Consider the following 23,182-nt stretch of genomic DNA (forward strand, 5'->3'; position numbering starts at 1 on the left):
AAGTGTGTATATTGTTGTCTGTGTCCACATTGGAGACATGGGATTGTTAACCCCATTAACACCAATCATACCATAAAAACATACCTAAATAATAGTGTAAACACAAGATGAAGGTTGTGAGAAAACTTTAGGTCGGAGTCCATTTATTGTGTTTAAAGCGGAGGTTCACCCTAAATCTCAACTCAAGCTTATCCAGAACAGCTCATTAAGTACATCGACATTTCGCTATCCATAATTTTTCTAGCATATAAATACCTTGCATCTGTAGTTAATTGCAGACACTTCCGGGTATCCCTCCCGTGGGAGTGGGCGTGTCTCTTCCAATTCTCAGCGCCCCAGTGTTTGCTGGGACTAGTTCGCAATGTCTCCTGGGAGCACAGTGTCATGTTTCCCAGGAGACAAATTTCAGGAAGTATTTGCTTGTGGGCTTTATGCTGCCCACAAGCAAAATGGAAAATGCCACCAGGAAGTTTTATAAAACTCAGTACCCAACCATAGTGTATCATGTGATTGATATGACCAATCACAGCAATCACATGTCATGAATGGCTTCCATCAATGACTGCTTGCTTACTCATTTGATGTTGTGATTGGCCCACAGCTATCACAGCGTACTTGGCACCCTGTACCATGTGAGATTACCTGTAGCCAATCACAGATTGCAATAGTAACAAAACTGTCATGAATGAAAGCCATTAATGACAGTTAAAACTATTCAGTTAAAACTAGATCATCACTGTTATAAGCAACATCAGTGTAACAAAAATAAATCCCTGATCACCCCCGAGTAGTACAGTGTTAATTTGATTTTCTTTTTTACATGCTGTCACCAGTCAGAATCCCTGATCACTGCCACACCAGTCATTTGATGATGCTATACTGCACTGGTGACAGCATGTAAAAAAAAAAAAAATGTGAAAAAAAAGTTTTAATTTCTTCATTTTCTAAAAAATTGTGAGAAAAAAAATTGTACTGTCCCGACATTTTAAAGCCTTAAGAAATGAGATGGGTTGGCAGTACATCAGGATTGATCAATTTTCACATACCATAGTTTCTACTTTCACACAGACTAAATAATATACACTGATTTGGGTTATTTTCACATAAGAAATGTAGCAGAATAAATTTTTACCTAGATTTATGAAATGTATTTGTTTGCAAACTAACTTAGTTCAGAAACGAAGAAAAAAAAATTCCCCGAATGTTATGTATTTTTTTTTTTAGTTTATATAATAAAAACAAAAAAAACAATGGTGATTAAATACATCCAAAAGAAAGCTCTATTTGTGTGAAAAAAATTATATAAATGTAATTTGCATATAGTGTTGCATTACTGAGCAATTTCCAGTTAAAGTAGCACAGTTATGAATAGCAAAAAGTGTCCTGGCCATGAATGGACTAAAACCATCCAGAGGTCAAGTGGTTAACAGACTAGCATGTCACCAAGACTCAAGCAGCAATATTTTACACCAACCAAATAACAATTTACCCACCACTGTCTGCCCACAGAGTAGACAATAGTACCTCGTAAAGATTGACCACAACAGCGAAAAATATTGCAAAGGGGAGAGTAAGCGGGGAAGCGGGTCAAAAGAACCAAAAGTAAGGCTGAAGATAATCCAGAGGTGAGTCCAGATGACAGTCCTGAGGTAACTGCTGACTCGGGGTGTATCTACAGAAAGGTTAAATTCATTGGTCAGCTGATTTCCCGCCAAAAGATTTGTCACCAATCCAGCTTGTATCCTGAAACATAAACCAAAATTAACCAGCAAAACCTTCCCAGAGAAACAACATAGTCCTCTACTAGGAATATAATTTATCTACAAGATAATGGTTAATAGAGGTGACAATCCCATGGGGCCACTTTTCTATTTTTTTCTTTTGTGGCTTCAAGATTCTCACTTACTGTTCCACAGGTGGATTCTGTAAATCAGTTCTGTTAACTTCCTTTTTCTGCAGGTAAAACTGCCAGTTTCCTTCGTTTTACCTTTAGAGAATGTGTCATGTTTACACTGCCTAATATCTGAAAATTAACCTTTCTATTCCCAAAGGCCCTTGCCACCACCGATTGCTTTTCAGAGGCATTTGACAAGTGGTAAAGAGGCTTTTTGCTGCCTCCTCACTGTCTGATTTAACCTCCCATTCACTTACTGTAAATGGTTTGCATTCTGCTCCGAATGTGACATGCTGTTTTTTTCCTTGCTGACCACCCTATAGCAGATGTACTGCTTCAGGGCTGCAGCTCTATATATATATATATAATCATACACTTTCGCCACTGGTGGGCCACTTCTACTGCTATTAATCAAAGCAGAAGCCAGTCTGCAGGTGCCGGGCACTTGATGTCCGCCAGCACCTGTCGATCATCAGGCAGACTCAGAACGAAGCTCTGCCTATGTAAACAAGGCAGAGTTCCATTTTGACAGGAGGGAAGGGATGGATTTTGTGTTCCTACAAAGCAGGGACTAAGATCCACCTCTTCCCCTAGTAAAAGCAGCACATACAGTACACAAAAACACTGGCTAGGCACAAAGTTAACCCTTTGATCGCCCTAGATAACTGACCTCTTCCCAGCCAATGTCGTTAGTACTGTGACAGTGCATATTTTTAGCACTGATCACTGTATTAGTGTCACTGGTTTCCAAAAACTGTCAGTTAGTGTCCACTTGTCTGCTGCAATATCACAGTCGCTGATCACCGCCATTACTAGTATAGAAAAATAATAACAAATAAATACTGTATATCCCATAGTTGGTAGATGCTATAATGTTCATGTGAATTAGTCAATATACGCAAATTGCGATTTTTTTTTACCAAAAACACGTAGCCGAATAGATATTGGCCTAAATTTTTCAAGAAATTTGATTTTTTTATTAGATGTGTTTTATAGCAGAAAGTAAAAAATATTTATTTTTTTAAAACAAAAAAATTGTTGGCTTTTTTTATAGCGCAAAAAATAAACTCAGTGGTGATCAAATACCACCAGCTCTATTTGTGGGAAAAAAATTGCATACATTTTATTTGGATACAGCGTTGCATGACCACGCAATTGTCAGTTAAAGTAACACAGTGCTGTATCCCAAAATGTGGCCTGGTCATGAAGGGGGTTAGATCTTCCGGAGGTCAAGTGGTTAATTTCTGCCACTGCTGTAAAGTAAAGCATTGTGGCTACAGTATGCGTACAGTCCTGTGCAGCTGCATCTATAATTACTTCTCCTGGTTTAGACCCCTTTCACACTGCAGTGCTTTTCATGCATTTTAGAGCTAAAAATTGCACATGTAAAGCGCCTCTCATGCCTCCCTAAGGTGAAAGCCCGAGTGATTTCACACTGGGGCGGTGCGCTTGCGGGAAGAGAAAAAAGATTCTGCAAGCAGCATCTTTGAAATCAATGGGCGCTTTCAGCCTTTTCTTCAGCCACTAGGGGTTAAAAGCACCCCATTAGAAGCAGAAAAGCGCCGCTAAAACTATGCTAAAGTGCCGCTAAAACTAGTGGCGCTTTACTGCTAACGCAGACGTTTTCAGTATAAAAGGAGCCTTATGGAGACAGAAATTACAAATGACAGACAGAAAGCTCACAGGTGTCTGACATACAGGAGGTGAGTAATGCTGGGTACACAAGATCAAAATATGGTCAGGTTCAGCAGGAACTGATCGACATTGGGACAGTGTGTACTGCTGCCTGTCCAACAGAAGCTTGTCGTGCAACCGGCTTCTGTCAAACGGGCACTCTAGAAAACCAGCATCCAACCGACATCCAGTCAGCGCTGGCAGCTAATGACTGTGAGGCTCCTGAGATGTGAATTCCGGTTCTGGAGAAAGAGAGGTGGGGGACAAAGAAAAATGGAGAGAAAGAAGAAGGGATAGAACGAACAAGAAAGATGGATAGGGAGAGAGAGAAAAGGGGAAGAAAGGAGAACAGAGAGCAAACAGTAGGGTAAATAATATTTGAAAAATGTTATTGGGGGGGGGGGGGGCGGTGACACCATATTTTACCGCACCAGGTGACACCAACCCTAGTGACGCCACTGACTGTGAGTGCTGATCAATGTTTTCAGGTGGGGGGACAGTCCCCCTGTCAGAACACAACAGCACAGCGGAGGAGAACGCCACACTAACATTACATAGTTAGTATGGCGACCTCCCAGTTTTTTTTTGTTTTTAGCCCACTGAGCCTAGCTTCACCTCCTATATGCTGTGACAACAGGCTGAATGGTTCAGTCTCTATGGACATATTGCTGCTCACTGATTAGGGATTGGTCATTGGTGAGAAGTTTTTAACTTTGCGGAGGTTTCTCTTTCTGTAAAAATGAGTGTAGGAAAGGGTTACTTTAAGCTATCGCAGGCGGTTACCTAAAAGGTTGCTTCCCAAATTCCATGTCTTCCAACAGTCTTCTCACCTAAGTCTTCTATGACCAATAGCAAACATTAGTTGACCTTGCAGGCCAAGAATCACTTATCAACTGTATATTCTGTAATACGTTGTGTATGAATCCCAGGAGATGTTACTAACGTGATTGATATACAGAAACTTGTGCTGAAACCATGATTCAAAATCTTGTGAAATAAAACAAGTACACAGATGACCATTTCCCAAAGAAATATTAATGCTAAATATGACATTTGAGGAAGTGAAACTAAAAATGTATGTGAATAAAAAAAAAAAAATCAATGTTGATAAATATCATGTGCAATTTTAACTTTCAGAACAGTTTTTTCTTAATGGCTCATTCAGAATCACAAGGTTTGATGACACTGCAATACAGTATTATATATTATTTACATATTTTATTTGGTTCAAGTATACTATACCTTTAGTTAACACATGTACTGACGTATTATTGCCTTGATCTATGTGATTTTTCACATGCTTGCTTGTTCATATTTTGTTACGTTTCTAAATATAAGAATTTGTAATTTAGCCACTAAAAGTGCTAGACTGTGTCTCACACTTACAGTGTACCTAAAACCAAGAAAAATAGGTATATAGTTCAATTTAACACATAGGTGTGTGCACCCCAAAGCTCAAACACACTTGCGTGTTTGTGTATAAATATATAGGGCAATGGACAGCGTCGGTAGAGCAGTGGACGATGTCAGTAGGGCAGAGGTTGGTGTCAGTAGTTTATTTTTCAATTACAGTTTTACAATATATGTAAAATTTATTCTTTTTTTTATAATATGTTTATACAGTAATATTTATTTAATTTTTTTTTTTTTTAGGTGGTGAAATATCAGGGGTCTAAATAGACCTCTGATGTCTCACTTTTGAGACAAAGAAAGGGAATAGGGACAGATTGCCCAGTCCCTTTCTCTGCAGCCAAGCAGCAGGGGGAATCTGCCCAGCACGGGGTGATTAGGGTGTGCCCAGGCACACCTAAAACACCCTATGTGTATGCCTATGGTTTAACAGTTATAAGTTGTGGTTGCTACATTCTGTTTCTTCTTGTTTTTGCCTTTATTTTCAACTAATGGTTCTGCCAGTAACACACTTTCTGTCCTAAGGTGACAATCTCACTGTACTGCATACCTCCGGTACTGCAGTTCAGGATTGGGCGGGACTTTCTTTGTCCCGCATCACTCCATCAGTTAATTATGTAATTACAGCGCAAGTGTGAATATCAAGCACAGCCAGGGATTTCCCAGAAAACCTGCTGGGTGTGCTCTGTGCAGCTGTCAGATTCAAGCCTTGATGTATGGTATGGGCAGTGCTGCTACTCTTACCCGCCCCTTTGTCAAGCAATCAGCGTATAGGGAAACAGTGCTCTTATACTTTGCTGACTAGGGTTTTTTCAGACATGTGAAAGCCCTGCACTCACAGAATGGCTTCTACAGTTAAAAGCAACAGCTGATCTCCACCCCCCCCCCATTGCTCCTATAGCAGCCACCCTGCTCTGCACTGAGAGCGGATAGAAATGTTGGTCTGTGAGTGCACTGTGCAGCATGATGGAGGAGAGGAGGAGGGGGTGAGTTGCATTGTTACCCTTATCAACTTCCTGCTTGGGCAGGGGAGATTGGGAGCTGGAAATTAGAAGATTGTGCACTGAAAAAGAAAAGATGTCACAGAGCCAGCTACAGAAAGCTAAAGATAACCATGTGGAAGATGGTAGAGCTTTGGGGAAGGTTAGGGCAGAGGAGAGGTGTGTGGGTTGTATGTGTATGTCCTATATATGTGTGTATGTGTTTTGTATATGTGTGTGTTTTGTATGTATGTGTGTGTTTTGTATGTGTGTGTGTGTTTTGTATGTATGTGTTGTGTATATGTGTGTGTGTGTATGTTTGTGTTTTTGTATGTGTGGAGGTTGTAGCTGAAGAGAGGTACAATAGGGAGATGTGAATAGATGAATGGACTCTGTACCTAGCGCTCTCTTGAATCCCGTGCATAACTTACTCACCTTTCTGTATGTAACGCTCTCCAGAACCCTGCTCTCTGTACGTAAAGCACTCCAGATCCTTGCACTATGTACATAACGCACTCCAGAACCCTGCACTCTGTACGTAACACACCACTGATCCCTGCACTCTGTATCTAGCATTCTCCTAAACGATGTACCCATTAAGCCCCTCCCACTGTTAAGAGTTTGCACGCTGCCAGTCACTTCCTACCTCAAGTGTCCCTCATTCTGAAGTTCAAAAGTTGGGAGGTATGGTACTGCATCTATGGAGAAGCAGCGTTGTAACCCTAGGACAGAACTAGAGAACACCTTTTTCTCTCTCTCTGCATATACAGTACATACCATAGGAGGTCTCTTGTAGCCCACAGAGAGAGCTGGAAACAATGCTAACTGATAGATAAATAACTATATTTACCAGACCAAAAGGTAACATATAAAATAAGTTACTTGTTGGGGAGTAGAAAATAAAGTGTAAACATGAAATGAGTAAACATGGCTACCCCTTGTAAATGTATACTTACAAATTATACAAAGAGACAAGGAATCTAAAACATTAAGGGCTCTTTCACACGGGCGGCCCGTTCAGGTCCGCCTGACAGTTTTTTTTGCGGACCTGAACGAGCGCTCCATGCTCCTCTATGGAGCCGCGGATGTCAGTGGTGACATTCCCGCTGACATCCGCCCCGCTCCGATCTGCCAAAGTGTGACGGAGGAAAACCCTACTTTGAAAGGGGCCTAACACAAACTGAAAAAATTCTTTACTTTAAATTGATCTTTTTTACATTTATATAAAAAAATTAAAACAACCATGTGTTGCTTTTAGGGCTGGTTCAGCCTACAAAACCCACTACAGATCAGTTCCGGATGTGTTTCTGCATGTGCATTTTAACGTGTCCTGGTGCGTTTTTGATGCATTCCGGTGCATTTTGGATGCGTTTTACCACGCTCTAGTACTGGCCAGTTCAGGAAAAATTCACGACTTTTTTCTGGAACTGGAACGCTCTGGAACTGACTGCACAGGTGTGAACTAAACCATTGGAAATAATATAACCTACTTTCCATGCATTTTTGATGCAGAAAAAAACCCACACTGGACTGCATGTGGTATGAACTGGCCCTGTAAATGCAATTTTACACACATCAGAAATACAATCAAGGAGCTACTAATGCTCTCCTGCTAACATTACAAATTCAGCAAAGTTAGAAAGTCCTTTTTATTGATATGTGATATATTTAATATTTTCAGCTAGATTTAGCATGCATTTAACACCACCACTGAGCAGGACTGGTGACTTAGGGCCAGATTCACAAAAGAGATACGACGGCGTATCTCTGTTTCTATCTATGCGACTGATTCATAGAATCAGTTACGCATAGATATCCATAAGATCCGACAGGTGTATACCAGCGTCGGGTCGGGTATGCAAATTAGGAGTTACGGCGATCCACGATGGATTTTCGCGTTCGCTACGTCGCCGCTAGTCTAGTTTCCCGTCGCAAAGTTAGTTAGTCAGCAAACGTATTGCTGTCTAAAGTATGGCCGTCGTTCCCGCGTCGAAATTTAAAAATGAACGCTGTTTGCGTAAGCCGTCTGGGAATACGGAATTACGCTACGCGCGTCGTCGTTCGAAAAAATGACGTCACTGCGTGCAAAGCACGACAGGAATTGCGAAACAGAGCATGCGCAGTAGGTCCGTCGCGGGAGCGCGCCTAATTTAAATGGCACACGCCCATTTGAATTGGCCCGTCTTGCACCGGACGTCTTTACGATACACCGCCGCAAGTTTCCAGGTAAGTGCTTTGTGGATCGGGCACTAAAACTGGAAACTTGCGGCGGTGTATCGTAAACTGTGGGGTAAGTGTGGGGTAACTGTGGGGGAACTGTGGATCCTTCTTCTGGCCGCTTTGTCACTACAAAACACAATAATGACGTAGTGACTGGTGGGAGAAATTACAGCTCCCAGTGGGAGATATGTTATCCAACACACTCAACAGGTTTTGGATACCAGCGGTGCTTCCATCTCTGCATAAGAGTGAAGAGAAACGTTTTCAGCTTTTTTTCTTTTTACAGGGTTCTTCTGACTGGATGTTTTATCCAGGGAACAGGAATGCCTTAAAGGGGTTGTAAAGGAAAACATTTTTTTTTCATAATAAGCATCCTTTACCTGCAGACATTCCTCTTTTCACTTCTTCATTGTTCATTTTTGCTCAGAAGTTGCTCTATTTCTTCTCTGTTCTGTTCACTTCCTGCTTGTCTGATTTTACTGACCACCATGAAGGGAAGCTTTACTGTGGTGGTCAGTGACGTGCTAGCCCCCTCCTGGGAACTACATCTGTGCAGCAGGACGCTCTCTACGTGTTAGAGATTTCAAAGAGGTGTGAATTACTGGGCGTGCCGCAATGCATACTGGGAAATGCAGTTGTTGCATAAATGAGCGCCGCAAACCAGGAAGTGAATGAGAGAACAGAAACTAGAACGCCGGAGGTATTTACTTGTTTTTTAACAGAATCATTACACTATTCTGTCTACCTTGCAGACATTAATTTTAGACAAAAAAAAAATTTCCTTTACAACTCCTTTAAGATGGATTTTTCCCTTAAGGCTAGGTTCACACTAGCCCAAGCTCCGAAATGTCATCTGCAGTGGAACACTTTTCAGAGTGCAGCAAAGCAGTTTTTAATGGGACTAATGTGCTGTAAACGCTTTGCTCATAGTTGCTGTGTGGTCCCCTTGACTTCAAAGGTTGAGTTTGACAAATGGTATCGCCTGTCAACTTGGCATGTCGCATAACATTTTTGCAGCCATGATGCAAAGCAAAGACATATGAACAGCCTCCTCCAGCTGTATTTTACATTCTAGGTGGGAACCAACCGTGGAAGAGCTGTCAGACGTGCTCTTCACGGACCAGCAAGCGCAGTGCGCATGCGCGCGCAACGCGCATGCGCGCGCAAACGGGCAACAACTCTGCAAATCCTGTATTCTTCACTGCGCACGCGTGTGCGCCAGTACGCACGCAATGCGGGCGGGACTCCTGGCGTCAGTGCCCTATTTAAAGACTTGCTGCAGCAGTTACCAACTGCTGCATGATCGTTAGCCCTTGTGTGTTCCTGAGCCCTTGTTCCTGTGTTCCTGTTTACCTGTTGACGACCCGGCTTGCCTGACCTGACTTCTCCAGTGTATGACCCCGGCTTGTCTTTCGGATTACCCTTATCCTGTTCCTGTTGTATGACCTCGGCTTGCCTTCTGCCCTACTCCAACTACATCCAGCTTCCCGTGCATGACTTCCGGCTTGGCTCCTGACTCCGCCCCTGGGTTTCCCTGTGTACCTACCTCATCTGTACTTCCGTGGTACCCCTGCCTAACTACGTATCCTGGTGGATAGCTGAGCTTCTACACCTTCTCAGCAAGTCGCAGCTGGCAACCCCTGCATCTCCGGGCACAGCACCCCCTGTCTCACCTCCAGGGGGCGTTCTGCACTCAGTCGCAAGGGAAGCCCTCTCAGCACTTCGGCCTCTAGTAAGGTACCTGACACCCACCCAAGATCCACTCCCCCACCAAAAAAAAAAAGATACGCTCATATGCATAATTACTAAACCGCATGTTTATTTTTTTTCGATCCACTGTACCTTAGTAATCCTTTATGTCACTGGCCGCTTCCTGTATATGGATTCATCGGGTAGTGTGCGGGTATTCCGCCACTTCCTCGATGCTGCAATGTCTCCTGGGAGCTTTTGTCTTTGTTCCCAGAAGACATTGCGGCATTGAGGAAGTGGCGGAATACCCGCACACTACCCGATGAATCCATATACAGGAAGCGGCCAGTAACATAAAGGATTACTAAGGTTCGCCTGCCCCTGACAGTGACTCGAGCTGGGCATTGCTGCTTAGTGAAGGATTGGCTCAGGCGGCTGAGTCTGAGAACTGAGCAATCAAAGACTGCTGATCACTCAGTTCTAATGCCGCGTACACACGATCGTTTTTTGGCATAAAAAAAACAACGTTTTTAAAAACGTAATTTAAAATGACAGTGTGTGGGCTTCACATCGTTTTTCGGCTTCTAAAAAAAAAGACAAAAAAAAAATTCGAATATGCTGCATTTTTTAACGTTGTTTTAAAAAATGTAGTTTTTCGAGTTGTAAAAAATGATCGTGTGGGCAAAAACAACGTTTTAAACCCGCGCATGCCCAGAAGCAAGTTCTGAGATGGGAGCGCTCGTTCAGGTAAAACTACCATTTATAATGGAGTAAGCACATTCATCACGCTGTAACAGACAAAAAAGCGCGAATTGTCTTTTACTAACAAGGAATCAGCTAAAAGCAGCCCAAAGGCGAATAGAACTTCCCCTTTAGAGTGCCGTCGTACGTGTTGCTTTGTTCATCATTTTTGAAAAACGATGGTGTGTGGGCAACATCGTTTTTAATGATGAAGTTGGGAAAACGTCGTTTTTTGGACATGCTGAAGTGCTGGGCTGTGGAGGGGGTGGGAGTGGTGGCTCAGCGCTGAGAGGCTGAGCCAGCTGCCAGTCCAGGCTTCCACAGGGTTGGAACCTTTTCAGAGCCTGAACTGGCTCTGTGAAGTCAGCCGACAGCGGCCTTCTTTCAGCTGAACACAGATCCCAGGAGTTCATAAAGAACTGCACTCTGTGATCCCCAGGAGAAATCTTTGGCTATACTTCTCTTTTAATTGATATATATGTATGTTAAAAAACAACAAAGGAGTTGGGCATTTGAAATCAATAGGTTTAAAAAGAAAGGAACAGTTTTAAAGAATATATATCTAAGAAAAATCTTATGATTTAGATCCCAAATATTAATAACACCCAATAAATATGCATTTCAGTTTCATTTCAGGAGTAACCACAAAAATATGAGAGCTACTTTGTCAGTCAATGAGATGGAGAGGGTTAGGGAGTAAATTTACAGGACTGTTTCAGTTTTCAGGCCAGACATTTTTCATTTTCATCTTCTTTTATTTGGGAAGTATTGACCTTTTGGGGAAATCTTTTTTTTTTGTTTCTTTACATATTTATAAAGCCTTGAAAAATGTTGCAGAAGTTTTTTTTTTTTTAAACAGTGTGGTAATTTAAAATTTTGACAAAACTGGTCTTGCAACATAATCAAGTAGATGCTGACAAACCTAGAACCTTTATTAAACTGTTGAACATCGTCCTAATGAAGCATATGGGCAATGACTTGCTCACTTCTAGCGGTCACACTAAATGCAGCTCATGAGCTAATAAAGTCTGAGATAAAGCTACATCGAATGGTTCTCCCTTTGGTTTGTAACAATTATTGTTATCTACATGACCTAGAGAAGTACCTGGTATACTAGCAAAATATTTAAAGATGACATTTGTAATGCTTTGATCAGCAAATGTTTGAATTGCCATTGTTCGTCTTATAATCTACAGGCGTTTATGTCTTTCACTGTTGTAGATTCTGGTTGTGAATCTGGTACAGAACCTGAACATCCACAAGATCAAAGTCACCCAGAGGCCATTCAGGGAAACCTTTTGTCCATACAGCCAGAAAGGATTCGTTGTGGGGTTTGTGCATTTTATCTACTTTCTCTATGTAAAGGGGTAAAAAAATCTTTAAACTGTGTGTACAGTAAAACCTTGGTTTGCGAGCATAATTAGTACGAGAAACATGCTTGTAATCCAAAGCACTTGTATATCAAAGCATTTTTTTTGCAGGGTATAAAAAGGCACCTTTAAGTGTAGCAATAAGTTGCTAAATGTTGTACCTTCATTAAATGTAACTATATTTCTACACTTGGAGGCTCCTCTCTTCTTTTTTTATACTCAGTTGTGACATGACGCTACTCTTATATCAAGACATCGCTTGTATATCAAGGCAAAATGTATTAAAACATTTTGCTTGTCTTGCAAAACGCTCTCAAACCAAGTTACTCTCAAACCAAGGTTTTACTGTATATGTCCTTCTTAAATAGATTACACATCTGTTCTCAACAGAAGGTTGTCTGTGAATAACGGAGGGTTGTTTTTCTCCATACGTTTGTTTAGCATTGGTAGCTTTCAATGCAGAATTCCTGTGGGCTGCCTTTGCTTGCAGGAGAAAGCCATAGTGAAGAAGGGTTTTGCTCTTCTGGCTGCCTATCTGAGTATAAGGCAGCGTACACACGATCGGTCAAAACCGATGAAAACGGACTGAAGGTCCATTTTCATCGGTCCAAACCGATCGTGTGTGGGCCCCATCGGTCAGTTATCCTTTGGTCAAAAAAATTAGAACTTGCATAGAGCTTTCTTTTGGTGGTATTTGATCACCTCTGCGGTTTTTTATTTTTTGCGCTATAAACAAATAGAGCGACAATTTTGAAAAAAAATGCAATATTTTTTACTTTTTGCTATAATAAATATCCCCCAAAAATATATATAAAAAAAATGTTTTCCTCAGTTTAGGCCGATACGTATTCTTCTACCTATTTTTGGTAAAAAAAAAATCGCAAAAAGCGTTTATCGATTGGTTTGCGCAAAATTTATAGCGTTTACAAAATAGGGGATAGTTTCATTGCATTTTTATTAATTATTTATTTTTTACTACTAATGGCGGCGATCAGCGATTTTTTTTTTTCGTGACTGCGACATTATGGCTGACACATCGGACAATTTTGACACATTTTTGGGACCATTGTCATTTTCACAGCAAAAAATGCATTAAAAATGCATGGTTTACTGTGAAAATGACAATTGCAGTTTGGGAGTTAACCACAAGGGGGCGCTGAAGGGGTTAAGTGTGACCTCATCTCTGTTTCTAACTGTAGGGGGGTGTGGCCGTAGGTGTGACGTCATTGATTGTGTTTCCCTATAAAAGGGAACACACGATCAATGACGTCGCCACAGTGAAGAATGGGGAAGCTGTGTTTACACACAGCTCTCCCCGTTCTTCAGCTCAGGGGACCTATCGCGGGACTCCAGCGGCGATCGGTCCCGCGGCCGCGGTGCTTCGGACTGGGTTGCGTGCATGCGCTGGCGCGACCCCACGGCTGGGCTTAAAGGGCAACGTACAGGTACGTTGATGTGCCCAGCCGTGCCATTCTGCTGACGTATATCGGCGTGAAGGGGTCCTTAAGTGGTTAAAATTTAACTGATGGACGCCTAACCGATAGGTCAAAACTGATCGTTAGTATGCAAAAGCATCGGTTAAAAACCCGCGCATGCTCAGAATCAAGTCAATGCATGCTTGGAAGCATTGAACTTCATTTTTTTCAGCGCGTCGTTGTGTTTTACGTCACCGCATTCTGACACGATCGGTTATTTAAAGTGGAGATTCACCCTAAAAAAAAAATTCTAACAATACATTGAGAAGACTGCGGGTATGCTGTTTTTTTTTCCGTACATACCTTGTTATAGCCGTTTCATCCCTCGGCTTTCGGGTATGATTCTTGCGGGTCTTGGCGTTCCTAGTTGATTGACGTTCCTCCGACCGACGCATACTGCGCGTCACGACTTTCCGAAAGAAGCCGAACATCGCTGCGCAGGCGCCGTATAGAGCCGACTCTATTCGGGCGCCTGCGCAATGACGTTTGGCTTCTGTCGTGACGCGCAGTATGCGCTGGTCGGAGGAACGTCAATCAACTAGTCCAGCAAGAATCATACCCGGAAGCCGAGGGATGAAACGGCGATAATGAGGTATGTACGAAACCTCCACTTTAACCTATGGTGTGTAGGCACATCAGACCATCAGTCAGCTTCATCGGTTAACAGATGACAACGGCCCTTCGGACCGTTGTCATCGGATGGACTGATCGTGTGTACGCGGCCTAAGGCCGCATACACACGGTCTAAGGCTGCGTACACACGGTCGATCCATCCGATGAGAATGGTCCGACGGACCGTTTTCATCTGTTAACCGATGAAGCAGACTGATGGTCTGATGTACGTACACACCATCGTTCCAAAAACCGATCGGGTCAGAACGCGGTGACGTAAAACAAACGACGTGCTGAAAAAAATGAAGTTCAATGCTTCCAAGCATGCGTCGACTTGATTCTGAGCATGCGCGGGTTTTGAACCGATGCTTTTGTGTACTAACCATCGGTTTGGACCTATCGGTCAGCGGTCCATCGGTTCGATTTTAAAGCAAGTTCTCTAACTTTTGTCTGAAGGACAAAAGACCGATGGGGCGTACACACGGACGGTTTGGACCGATGAAACTCAACTTCGGTCCGTTTTCATCGGTTTGGACCGATGGTGTGTACGCGGCCTAAGAGTATCCATGCTGGCCTGTGGTAGATGTCTATTGCTCTCTCCCTCAGACAATTAATAAAACAAAAGTTTTTCCTCAAGGGCAGGACTTTATAGGCATAGATAGTGTGACCACATGGGGTAAAATTCATTAAATATTTATTGTCCAAAATAGACAAAAATAAACAAAAAATTCATAAAATGAAAATGGGTTGTCATGAAAAGCATACAGAAATGTATGAATATAGCATGAATACATATACTGATGATGTATTCATAAGTAGAAAATGGTACATACTGTATACTAAAAAAAATAAGTTTTGGCTAGCGTTACCTTCAAATTTCTTCTACATTCCATGTTAAAAAACAAAAATTATTATTTTTATTTTTTAGGTGAAGACAGAAATATATTTAATATTTAAGTGCAAACTTGACAGTGGAATTAAAAATGAGGTTAATTTTAACCCATTGAATGGCCCATGTGTAAGGTCACCCGCTACATTGCAGAATGAATACATCTTATCAGTGGATGCCCCAGGTAAGACTTGCCACACATGGTCAGATTACTGCAATTACATCAGATTTAAGCATTATTTATGATAAGTAGGCAACCTAGGGGTTACTAGAAATGTGGCAAACAGCATTTCCAAGCAATAATAAATTGGAAAAACTGACATTTAAATTTTCAGAAAAGATGGGGGTAAAACGTACAACTGAAAGAAGACTTATTACACTTAAGTATACAAAACCATATTATACAGAGGTTTTTTTTTAAATATATGTTGAGCCACAACTTTTTTTTCTTAGTTTTGGATAGCATGGGGAAGGGATAGAACCCTTTACTGTTATCCAGAATATTATTTTTTCTCAATTCTTGTTCTACTGGCAACAGAGGATCTAATCATTGCCCTCTCTATCTAAAAAAATAAATAAAAATAAATAAAATAAACGTTTTGGCTGACATACTGTTTGGGCCAGATTCTCGTAGATCGTCGTATTTTTGTGCGGGCGTAACATATCCTATTTACGTTACGCCTCCGCAACTTAGACGGGCAAGTGCTGTATTCTCAAAGCACTTGCTCCGTAAGTTGCGGCGGCGTAGCGTAAATAGGCCGGCGTAAGCCTGCCTAATTAAAATTTGGAACAGGGGGGGCGTGTTTTATGTAAATAACTTGTGACCCGACGTGATTGACGTTTTTCACGAACGGCGCATGTGCAGTCCGTGGAATATCCCAGTGTGCATTGCTCCAAAGTACGCCGCAAGGACGTATTGGTTTCGACGTGAACGTAAATGATGTCCAGCCCCATTCACGGATGACTTACGCAAATGACGTAAAATATTAAAAATTTGACGCGGGAACGACGTCCATACTTAACATTGGTATGCCGCATGTACGCCACCATATAGCAGGGGTAACTTTACCCCAGGAAAAGCCTTACGTAAACGGCGTATCTGTACTGTGTCGGCCGGGCGTACGTTCGTGAATTCGCGTATCTAGCTGATTTACATATTTCTAGGCGTAAATCAGCATACACGCCCCTAGCGGCCAGCGTAAATATGCAGTTAAGATCCGACGGCGTAACAGACTTACGCCGGTCGGATCTAATAGAAATCTATGCGTAACTGATTTTAACCGCCCAGACTCAGAGATACGACAGCGTATCTGGAGATACGCCATCGTATCTCTATTGTGAATCTGGGCCACTATGTTCAAACTGCAAGTTATTAGTTATGGAAAAATATGCTCATAACATATGAGGGGAAGAATATATAGTTATTCAATAATAATTGTCTTACAAAACCTGCATATTCCTTGGTTTTAACAAGCTTTTTTCTGTCCTGCACAGACCTGCCTTCTGGGCCAGTATTTCTAAAGGTTTTCTCTGGAGACTTACCAATATGTGATGCTAAAATCACATATTTCACAGATATGGAAGAAATTTGTCAGCTGCTTGATAGTGCTACTAATCCAGTAGAATTCATGTGCCAGGTATGATGCGTGTGCATATTTTATCAGCTGCTGAATCGATTACTAGGAAAATCTCTGTCAGGTCTTTTTAACATTTAACAATGAAGTGCAAAGTGCAGTGATTATGTACACATTGCTAGAAGGTTTTGCATCTATAAATGAATGGCGTGATTGCAGTGAAATTAAATTTGATTTTGATCGTTGGGCTACTTAAAGTGTTACTAAACCCAGTAATATGAAAACAGTTAATCACGCCCCCCCCCCCCCACAGTGCCCACAGCTTTTAAATTTTATTTTTACATTAAAATACTGCCACTATATACCTTTCTGGCTGATCTGATCTGAAACCACCTGGTCTGCCCAGAGCTGTGTGTTCAAGTAGGAGGAGATTTTCACTAGAGCCTGTATATACACCCACAAGGAAATGTTCTCTCCAGCAATAGAGACCAAACTGAGCATATGCAGGAGAACTACTTTCACTGTATCATCGGACCTTGCCAAGAGAGACAATGCAGGAGGGAAATACTGTATATATATGTGTTTTTAAAGTATGAGAAGGCCGCACCCAGTCTTTAATCAGTGCAGTGCAATCTGGTCATCCTACTAACCGAATATATGAAAATGTCAACAGGATTGCTGCATTTGAAGTTTCTTTATTGAACAAAAAGAATTCAAACATGAATAACATGATGTGGAAATTGATTTCCGTTTCGGGCTCAAAAGCTAGTGCCCTTCGTCAGATCAAACACACATCTAAAGTTCCAACTACACATATGACCATTTAACCACTTGCTTACTGGGTACATATACCCCCCTCCTGCCCAGGTGAAATTTCAGCTTCCAGCACTGCGTCGCTTTAACTGACAATTGCGCGGTCGTGCAATGTGGCTCCCAAACAAAATTGACGTCCTTTTTTCCCCACAAGTAGAGCTTTCTTTTGGTGGTATTTGATCACCTCTGCGGTTTTTATTTTTTGCGCTATAAACAAAAAAAGAGCGACAATTTTGAAAAAAATAATAATATTTTTTACTTGTTGCTATAATAAATAGCCCGCCCCCCAGTGGCTGGAGGCCGGAGGCCATATATAGACGGCCTCCCGGAGATTAAGAACCACACAATAACTGAATTGATTGAATAAAGGGTCTTTAGATTGCAATATGTATTAAATTGTAATTAGTTCAGGTGTATGGAACAATCAATTGTTTGATTATATCAATCTGTTTGTAGCCATTATTAGATGCTTCTGAGATCCTTCTGAGTTCCTTTCCAGCTGTTTGTGACCTCCTAAGGTGCTTCAAATTGCTTCAAGCTGCTTTGGCATTTCCATTGATTTTTATGGGGAGGAAATTTGTTCGAATGCCTGTGAACTTAAGCTCAAAGTTAGCCATACAGTGAATGATCCCTACCTGCGAATCCAGGTGGTCAGTCTCATACTGTTGCACAGCAGCAACATGCAAAATGCAAATTGTGCATATGCTGTGGTGCTAAATGTTGTACCTTCATTAAATGTAACCATATTACAACACTTAGAGGCGCCTCTCCTCTTTTATACTCAGTTGTGACATAACACTACTTGTATATCAAGACATCGCTTGTATATCAAGTTAAAATGTATTTAAAAATGTAGCTTGTGTTGCAAAACGCTCTCAAACAAATTTACTCTCAAACCAAGGTTTTACTGTATCTAAAATTAACTTGCTTGATTATTAGCTAATGTGCCATTACCTATACCGTGGTTCCTAAATGTAATTTAAAAAAAATGGTTCACAAATGATATCTTATACTGTATATGTTAAAGTGTATGTGGACCCTAACAAGTAACTTCTATTTACTCCCTCTTAATATATTCAATCAACCACTGAAAATGCTCTGTTATGTCTGTTTAATAATTGCTACAAATACCTGTTAATTTTGCAAGAAATCCAGTGAGCTCCTAACATTATGTGGACACTGCCTCTGCTGTACTAAAATTTCAAGTGGCATTATCAGCCCTGCCCAGTTCACCCCTGTGGACCACAACACATCTTCCTTCATATAATGGAGATGATGAGGGCCTCTTGATCCCTTTAGGGAAAGAGAACATTGAATGATGGGGGGCATGGCCAGGAGCTGGGAATGGTTTAAGTGATCACGGAGGATTAGATGAAGGTCACAAAGTAATAGTACAGGCCTGAGCTCATAAAAACTCTGCTCACTGGGAATTCTGGGCCTTTGGAAAAAAACTTGGCTGGAAGAGTTGCATACCCATCAGCCCCTTTTCTGGATAGTCTGTCAGTTTTAGCAGCGACCTTGCCAGCAGTTAAAGTTGCTGTAATGGGCTATGTCCTTGATTGAAGTTGGAATTAGTCTGTCAGTCCAGCACTTATGGCAAGGACAGACCCCCTTTGGAATTTTTTGGAATAAATTTTAAAGTGTGTTCACAGTACACCTGTGACTTGCACTGGTTAAAAGTATTTACATGTTCAGTGTTGGAAATTAAAGATCTGGCCTTGTTCCTTTTCAACCTAATGGTTGCAAGTGTGGTTCTTTATGGGGGGCAAGGGGTTTATTATTTTAACAGTCAGTTTTTTCCTAGGCCTATGCGCCTCAGCAGTCATAAAAGGATGAGGTGTTATATAGTCTTCCAACACTACCCTTCCTAGGGTGACAACACTGCTGCTTCATAGATATCATACAGAGCAAGGGTTTTTACACTAGGCCAGAAAATGTTATGATGGCAAGATCGCTAAGTGAAAATACAGGGAAATAAGCCTGAAAAAAAAAAGAAAACAAATGTACCCACTACACCTAAGGGCAGATATGCTGCTACTCTATATAGTGAATGTTTTTTCTTGGATCCAGATAAACTCATATTTTCGTTTTTAGAAATGCATTTAAAATGGACCTTTTCCGCCTCCTCCATATATGAAAGTGCCAGCATTACAGAAATACCGTTTTTTTAGTTTCTCCTTTTTTAATAAATTTGCAAACATTTCTAAAATTCGGTTTTTACTTTGTCATTATGGCATACGGAGTGTAGATTAATGAGAAATTTTTATTTAAACAACTGTAGTATCTGTATGTAGGCTGCAATGTAACAAAATTGAAAAAAAGTTAATGGGGACTTTATGAAAGCATTGTAAATGTGTTATACATATAAACCATTATTGCTTACCTTTGTCAGTATTTCCAATTCCTCATGCCACTGTGCAACCACTTCTGTAAAACCAGTGCGGCCATCTTCAAACCAATGCCATTGGTGGCCAACTAATTCTTTCACATTTTGTGTGCCGACCCGGCAGCCCATCTACTGGCACTAGATTGTGGGATTTCACTGTGTCTGCTCTACTTAAACAGAGTTTGAGCAAAATATTCTGTTGTTAGCAAGAATCTAAGTAATTAAAATTATTTTTAACAATGGGGTTGTTTTTTTTTACCAGGCATTCAAAATAATTCCCTACAACCGAGAGGCACTTGATAAATTGCTGACGGAATCATTGAAAAACAACATTCCAGCATCTGGTCTGCATCTCTTTGGAATTAATCAGATTGAAGAAGAAAATACAATTGCAAGTGAGTAAATATTTTTCTAATTAACCTTTTTTTTTTAAATCTTGGCACAAGTAGGGCTCTTGTTTATAGGGTCCAAAAACGCCACGTTTTTAGGAAATGCAGCATTTTTCTAATTATCTAAATGTAGCCCATTGCTTTTAACAGACACGTACACACAGTCACGTAAAAATCTGTAAACTAGCGCCACATGTAGATTGGTAAAAGAAAAAACAAAAATCTTCCTTACTGTTCAGCATTTTACACGCATACTCTTGTAAACATACAAATCACACCTCCCCCTTAAAGCGGTTTTATACCCGCCACAAGTTTTTTATTTATTTTTTTACATCTGAAAGGCAAAAGGCATAATGAGCTAGTATGCATCGCATACTAGCTCATTATGAAATACTTACCCTGGAACGAGGTGTGCAGAACTTATCTGGTCCACACCAAGCGAGATGTCATCTTGCCTCGGCATGTCTTCCGGGTATCGCCGCTCCAGTGCTGTGATTGGCTGGAGCATGCGCGCTGGAGACTTCATTCCGGCAATGTCCGGCTGCCGGGCCTTTAGCCGAGGATCCCCGCTGCGCATGCGCCGCTGCAATCAGCGGCGCATTGCGATGGGAATATCTTCTAAACCGTACAGGTTTAGGAGATATTCTTTATACCTACAGGTAAGCCTTATTATAGGCTTACCTGTAGGTAAAAGTGGTAGTAAAGAGTTTACTACCACTTTAAATAGTAGATAATATTATTTGAATATTTGTCATTCTGGGAGCCAGAAGAATTTTTAAATGCATATAAGCTGGTAAGCACACGCAATATACAGACCATACTCATGTTCTGTGTGCAAGAACCCCTGAACTATATAGCAAAGCTGAATCTATGCCAGATAAGTGAACCCGTTCCCAGACCATGCTTGTTTAACATATTCTGAACAAGCAGTAAAAACAAAACAAGTCCTCTTTTAATAAAATTGGCTTTATTCTGAATGGCACACCAACACACATTGCAGTGCACCACAGCACACAGTAATGCACATTTTTTTGTGTGGTCTGGTTTGTTGGGCAACCCAACTGAACAGGCTACTTTTATGCAATGCACATTAACTTTCAAAATTATGCCTGTTAACACGCCTGTGTTAGTTCACTGCACAAATGTAAACAGGCCCTTATAGATTTTGTTTCGATCTTTGAGAATGAATGAATTTACTGCACAAGCAGCTAAAGAGGGAAGTGAAAGCTTGTTTTAAAGCATTTTTACCATCAAAAATTTTATTTTAGTCAAGTTCATTGTTGTTTCTGGAGTACATATATTCTTGCAGATACTAACACAATGCTTAAAGCGGAATTCCATGTAATCCAATAAGCAAACCCCCTTTATTTCTATGGAGCATATTAAAAACTTTTATATTATGCATTACTGGAACAGGAAATGTCTGATTAGAAACGAAAGTCTAATCCAGACATTCAGTAATTCTCCAGGGCTTCACCTACAAAGGTGTGTCTGTGCAGCCCAACGTGGCTACTCAGAGGCACTTCCTGGAACTGTTGTCATTGTCTGTGCTAGAAGCGCAGTCCCATCTTACCCCGCCCACATCCCGCCTAACCCTGCCCAATTCCCACCAGCCCCCACTCCCCTTTACTTTGCCTGCCCAGCCCCCCATCCTGCCTTTCCCCTCAATGATAAGTTCCACCGGAAGCAGAGAAGCAGGCATGTCACTACCAAGGGTGATGCTCCTAGGCAGAAAGAGAAAAGCCCATGGCCAACTTTCCACTCCAAAAGGAGAGGCATTGCAATCATCTGACAGCAGTGCATAATAAAGAAAAAGGTACAAAAACAAGGCATTTAACAATTTGACACATACAGATGGACTTTCCCTACAGAAATTATCATGGGGGATAGTTTAAGCACAAGCCTTTCCTTCCACTTTAAAAACTGCTATGAGCATGTTTATTCCAGACTAATGCCGCGTACACACGACCGTTATTCATGTCATTGAAAAAAAACAACGTTTTTCTCAACGTGATTCCTCTCAAGCCTGCCTTGCATACACACGATCATGAAAAAAATGCTTGAGCAAAGTGTGGTGACGTACAACACGTACAACGGCACTATAAAGGGGAAGTTCCATTCGAATGGTGCCACCCTTTGGGCTGCTTATGCTTATGCTGCTTATGCTAATTTCTCAGTCTCATAACTTGCTTCTGAGCATGCGTGTTTTTTCCCCCCTCGTTAAAGCGTACACACAACTGTTTTTCACGATGTGAAAACTCAGAGAAAAAATAGAGCAGGTTCTAAATTTTTAACAGCATTTTTCTCATCCTGAAAAACGGTCGTGTGTATGCGGCATCAGTTTTACAGGCATGATTGATGGGGCATCACAGCACTATGTTATTAGATATATACAGTAGACTCTTTCAAAATATCTATTGGTGGAACTTTAGAGGTACCAAACAATCTCAAACAATTTATGACTAGAATATAGCGTTTTATTGTACAGTTTCATATTAAAACATGTGAATTTGATATTCACACTTTCAAATTCATGAATTGCTGTGAATTACATTTTTGAAAGAGCCCTACTACCACCTATGTTATCCCCCCTTTAACCTCAATGTATTTTTACATGATAAATGCATTACAAAATATATCATTGTGATCCCACTTGGTACAATACGTCATTACATGCAGTATGTATGTTGGGTTCAACATGTGATGCAAAGGCAGCTGATTTCAACGCCTTTCGCACTGAGATTCATCAGAAAAACAAAGGTAATGTACAGTGTTAAAGTGGCTGTGTGTTAAAGTGGCTGTAAACACACTTTATCCTTTGGAGACAACCCCCTGTATTAGATAATGTAATGTCTCCAGGCATTTTTTTTTATAAAGCATATACACTGGAGACATTGCATTATCTAACACAGGGGATTGCCAGGAAATGCTAAAGTTATTTCAGCAGTGGGGAGGGGGGGGGGATGCAGTTACTGTCATGAGCTGACAGGCAGGGAGGGAGGGGGAGACTAGGACAGAGGAGGACAGAGGAGAGCTGTGATGATGGAGGCACGTGTTTCAATAGAA

The 23,182-nt window shown here is 41.2% G+C and overlaps 1 protein-coding gene across 4 annotated transcripts in view; it reads left to right on the plus strand.

Annotated features, from left to right (window-relative positions):
* The window catches only part of PIK3AP1 (phosphoinositide-3-kinase adaptor protein 1), a 242,196-nt gene that overhangs the window by 125,929 nt on the left and 93,085 nt on the right, over nt 1-23,182 (plus strand). For 3 of the 4 annotated variants that reach the window (XM_040362258.1, XM_040362256.1, XM_040362257.1), the window contains exons 3-6: nt 11,830-11,939; nt 14,994-15,138; nt 16,449-16,591; nt 19,990-20,122. In XM_040362258.1, coding sequence (XP_040218192.1) covers nt 11,830-11,939; nt 14,994-15,138; nt 16,449-16,591; nt 19,990-20,122 — 531 coding nt within the window. Of the gene's footprint in view, nt 1-11,804; nt 11,940-14,993; nt 15,139-16,448; nt 16,592-19,989; nt 20,123-23,182 lie in introns of all 4 variants that reach the window. The other variant, XM_040362259.1, reaches the window with a different exon arrangement.

Source organism: Rana temporaria, chromosome 8 (assembly GCF_905171775.1).
Source record: "Rana temporaria chromosome 8, aRanTem1.1, whole genome shotgun sequence".
Classification (NCBI taxonomy): Eukaryota; Metazoa; Chordata; class Amphibia; order Anura; family Ranidae; genus Rana; species Rana temporaria.